This window comes from Halyomorpha halys, unplaced genomic scaffold, assembly GCF_000696795.3.
Source record: "Halyomorpha halys isolate HHAL.00 unplaced genomic scaffold, Hhal_1.1 Scaffold2346.1, whole genome shotgun sequence".
Classification (NCBI taxonomy): Eukaryota; Metazoa; Arthropoda; class Insecta; order Hemiptera; family Pentatomidae; genus Halyomorpha; species Halyomorpha halys.
The window spans coordinates 809-5,509 of NW_027108948.1; the positions used below are offsets into that span (position 1 = coordinate 809).

General features: G+C 32.0%; 1 protein-coding gene across 1 annotated transcript in view; it reads left to right on the forward strand.

The window, feature by feature from the left end:
• LOC106691431 (probable cytochrome P450 6a23) overlaps nt 1-4,701 on the forward strand; it is a gene marked incomplete at its 5' end in the record, with an annotated part of 11,858 nt that overhangs the window by 733 nt on the left and 6,424 nt on the right. The window contains 1 exon segment of the mRNA XM_067047216.1: nt 3,316-3,680. Within this exon segment, the coding sequence (XP_066903317.1) occupies nt 3,316-3,680 (365 nt within the window).

Consider the following 4,701-nt stretch of genomic DNA (forward strand, 5'->3'; position numbering starts at 1 on the left):
GAAGGAAAAAAAAACAGAGATTAAATAAACATCATGAAATAATAATTATAAATAAATAAGTAATAATAAAGATATAAAATGATAATAAATGAGCAAAGAACAAGTCAGGACAACCTACTATTACCTTATTATCATTTTATATCTTTATTATCACTTATTTATTTATAATTATTATTTCATGACGTTTATTTAATCTCTATTACCTTTTTTTTTCCTTCCCTGTATTGTTTTTTGTTTTATGTACATCTCCTGTATTTTTTAACTGTATATTTTACGTATTTTTATAAAAAACTTTTACTCTTGCCATTGTTACTTATTTTTATTCTTATCATTGTATCTTATCTTTGTATTTTATATCATTTTGTATCTTTTTTAAATCTTTTTAGCCCTGCAAAGTGGGGCGAAACGTCGGAAAATAAATAGTTGTAAACTATTATTGTTTCTCCTTTGACCGCAACCCTGACCATCTTCCTATATATTATAGTTTTAATTTTCAACTGTCTCCTATCTTTAATTACATTATCACTTTTATTAAAAAACTACTTTAATTGTTTCAACTTTAAGTTTATATTTATAGTTAATTACAATTTAATTATATTTTTGGTTTAAAATTAACTTATGGTATTGCAAGAATATTTCTATTATTGAGTTATGAAAGAGGAAGATCCAGTGATTATGAGGACGATGATATAGTGGAAGTAGAGATTAAAATGAAACACACAATTGTCTTATTATTATTTAATATTTATTGACATTCTGGTTAATTATTTAATTTTATATCCATTCATACAAAACAAAAATAATACTTATATAAATGAAAATAGAACTTAGAGCTGTTGTAAAGGAAAAGAAGATCATGTGGAAAATGTTCTGAATGGAAAGAAGTCAAAGGAATTATGAACAATACAAAATTGCACAAAACAACGTAAAAGTGGCTTTAAGAGAAACAAAGAGTAAAGATTGGGAAGAGTTTGGTCGGTCCCTTGATGCTGATCATAGAGAGAATACCAAGCTCTTCTGGTGAAGAATCAAGGCTCTAAGGGGCAGAAAGGCGAAACCAGTAAGGAATATAAAGAATGAGAGGGAGCTAGTGTTGGAGGAAAAAGAAGTACTGGAGATGTGGTGTAGGTACTACTCAAGACAGTTTGATGCCAATCAGGAAGCAAATGATGTTCTCGATGGCAGAAGAATTCTTTCGGGGGACCAAGGAAACAATTCAATTGAAGAAGAGGAGGTTGAGAAGGCTATTGCGAAAATGAAGACTGGAAAAGCAGCATGCCAAGACAACATAGTCCCAGAATTTATTAAATATGGTGGACCAGAGTTAGTAGGAGCTCTTCAAAACTTTTTCTAAAGAGTTGGTGATGATGAAAGAATTCCTCAGGATTGGGAGATCAATGTTATAATACCAATACATAAGAAAGGAAGCCAAAATGACTGTTTCAATTACAGACTCATCTGCCTGTCCCATGCTCTATAAGCTATATACCTCCAATTTAGAGAGCCGATTAAGACCACTGATGGAACCTGACGTCTAGGCCCAAAAGGCGATCTCATCTTTGCCTTAAGACATGTGAAAGAGATTCTGGGACTGAGGTCGAAATATTTATCTTGCATTCTTAGACCTGAAGGCAGCATTTGACTTGGTTCCCCGAAATGAGATATAGGACTCTAAAAAGGCGAAAAACATTCCAATAAAGCTTTCAAAGGCATTAAAATTGACTTATCAAGAGCCAAAAGGTGTTGTACGCCTGAATGGAAGGGAGACAGGAGTATTTAGTCTTGGAAAAGTAATAAAACAGGGTGATTCTCTAAGCCCCTTCTCTTTGTTGTGTATATGGATGAGATCGCCCCCATGTGTAAAAGATTTACATGGGCCAATGAAACTTTCCTGTCGTAGTACAGTTCCCCCTATTTTCGGACGACATTTTTCATATTGCAGATTCCCCTGAGCAGCTTCAGCAGGCAGTAATGGAATGGAATGAAGAATTGAAGAGGAAGGGAATGACCATTAATCCCCTAAAAAGCAAAATACTTAAAGTTGGCAGAACTTGAGAGGATATCAGGATTGTCTGTAATGAAGAGGTGATGGAGGTGGTGACAGACTATACCTATCTGGACACAATAATCAATATGTCTGGAAAAGTAGATTTGGAAGTCTCAAGCAGAATATCGAAAGCTAATTCTGTCTACTATATGATAGGCAATACTGCTATTGGAAAAAAAGAGGTGGGGCAGGATGTGCAGCTACACCTGTTCAAGTCTGTCTTCTTACCAATACTTCTTTATGGAGCAGAGAACTGGATCCTGAATGAGAGATTACAAAGCCATGTTACTGCAACAGAGATGAAGTGTCTCAGAACAATTATGGGGAAAACGCGGAGGGACTGTGTCCGAAATGACAGGATCAGGAAGGAGCTAAAGATAAGCCCAGTGCTGGAAACTCTGGAGAGGAGGCAGCTGAGGTGGTATTGACATGTCTACTGGATTGACTACCAAAGAGATCCAAAACACCGGAGGTGAGGCAAGTGGTGAGAAGACCGAGGGGATGAACCAGAACCTCATACACCAGCCATATGGAAGGAATTGGAAGGCAGAGAGGACTTTAGAAGAAATGAGGAACCTTGCCAGGTATAGGAATGTATGGAACCGATGGTTGAAAGCACTCCCTTGCTGAAAGTCATATGGGTGGAATAAAAAGAAGAAGAAGAAATAAAAATAAAAAAGAACACTTATCAAATCCCAAAAAATAAAAACTGTCCATGAAATACTACAAATCAGCTTTATTCTTTGGTATTTTATTCATACCCATTTTTAATTTTTACACACCACTTGTCTACTTTCTTTATAATTTCACCATTTTTAGTTATACCATACTTTGTATTATAATATAGTAAATATTTATATTATATTTACATTTATTCTCCCTTTGTGTTTTATCAAACCCAAATTTAGTTGTTTCTATCATTACCACTTGAAGTTTGGATCACTCTAAACACTTTATTTTATTTGTTTTTTTTCAAAATTTACTAAACGAGTGTTTAAAGAATTTATCTTAATACAAAGGCTATTTATATCATGTTAATAATTTGAATAATACCATCTTTTGTTTTCCTTTTTTTTTGTTTGTTGTTGTCTATAGGCTTAAAACCTTTTGGTCATCAATGCCTATTTTTTCTTCTTTAGTTTTATTAGTATTAGTTTTACTTATTTCATTTTAAGTAAATTATTAATAGGAATAAGAAGACAATTTTTTAACAATAGAATGATTAGAACTATGCCACATAATTTAATTGGTATTTTCTTTGATTTCAGATCTACAGTGTTCGGTATTGAACCAAATGTACTTGAAAATCCAGATTCAGAATTTCGTAAAATGGGAAAAAAGGTTTTTAGTTTTGGTATTTTGGGATTTATTAAGATGTGGATTTCAATGTCATTTCCTTGGCTTGCAAAGAAATTCGGACTTTCTATGAGCAATAAAGAAGTAATTCAATATTTTACAGATATTATAAAAAATACTTTCAGTTATAGACGGAAGAACAATATTCAAAGAAATGATTTTGTACAAATGATGATACAGCTTCAAGATAAAGGACACATCGAAGTACAAAATTGGGATACAAACGATGATTATTTGAAGACTGATGAGCCCAAAATTATGGATGTTGAGAGCTATGGTTTGTATTGAAACCTTAAAAATTTATACATTATATTAGTTGCTATGAATAATAGCAAATGTCAATGAAAATTTTAGAGGAAATCTGTTGACCTGGTGAAACTTGACATAGAAAACTATAGATAAGGAAAATACTGCTAGTATCTCATTTCTTAGGCTGTAATTAAACTTTGGTTTTCAAGGTCCAAATTGTTCTTGAAAAAAGTTTAGAATACAAAATGTTTTAATATACTAATTTAAATGCATATACCTGCTAATCTTAATAGCAGTTTCTATCTTGGTATTGATTTCTGTATTATGTTCCGATTGTTACTCTACTGTGTACTACCAGGTAGATGCATCTATAGTTTTCCTATGTAATAAGATGTCTGATTTTTGGAGGACATGTCTTTCTTTTTCAGGTTTGTCCTCTATGTGACAAAATGTGAAATTTGAAAAATAGCCGAAAATTGCCATACTATGAATTCAAAAAGTAAAATTATAACAGTAGTCTCGTATGACGTCATGTTTAATGAGGACGAGATACTCTCAACTAAGGACTATGTTTAATTTAGCTTAAAGGGGGGCTGCTCTGTTGATATAGAAAATTATGAGTCATGACCAATTTTGACGCTTGAGAAAGATTCTCCGACTTTTTTGTTCTTTATTCATTTATTTATTATTCACTAAATCTGTTATAACATTCATGTAGTCAATTTTCATTGAACAGAGATACTTTGAATTTTTAGTTGTATAGAAACTGTTTGTTGATTCTAACTATGCCTTGGTTAATTTTAATGAAATCTAAAAAAAAAATGGAAATGGAAATTCAGTGACAAGTTAAAGGTGATATATCCTAATTTTTGCACTTAAAAGATTGAACATAAAGTCAAATCCCAGATTTGTGACAATTATATCTCAGTTTTGAATAAAGGCATTTGTGATTTAGATTTTCACATTAATATTATGTGATAAAGAAGGAAATTTAAAAATTCTACAACAAAAGGAACCTTTAATATTACTTAGTTACTCTTTTTTCCCCT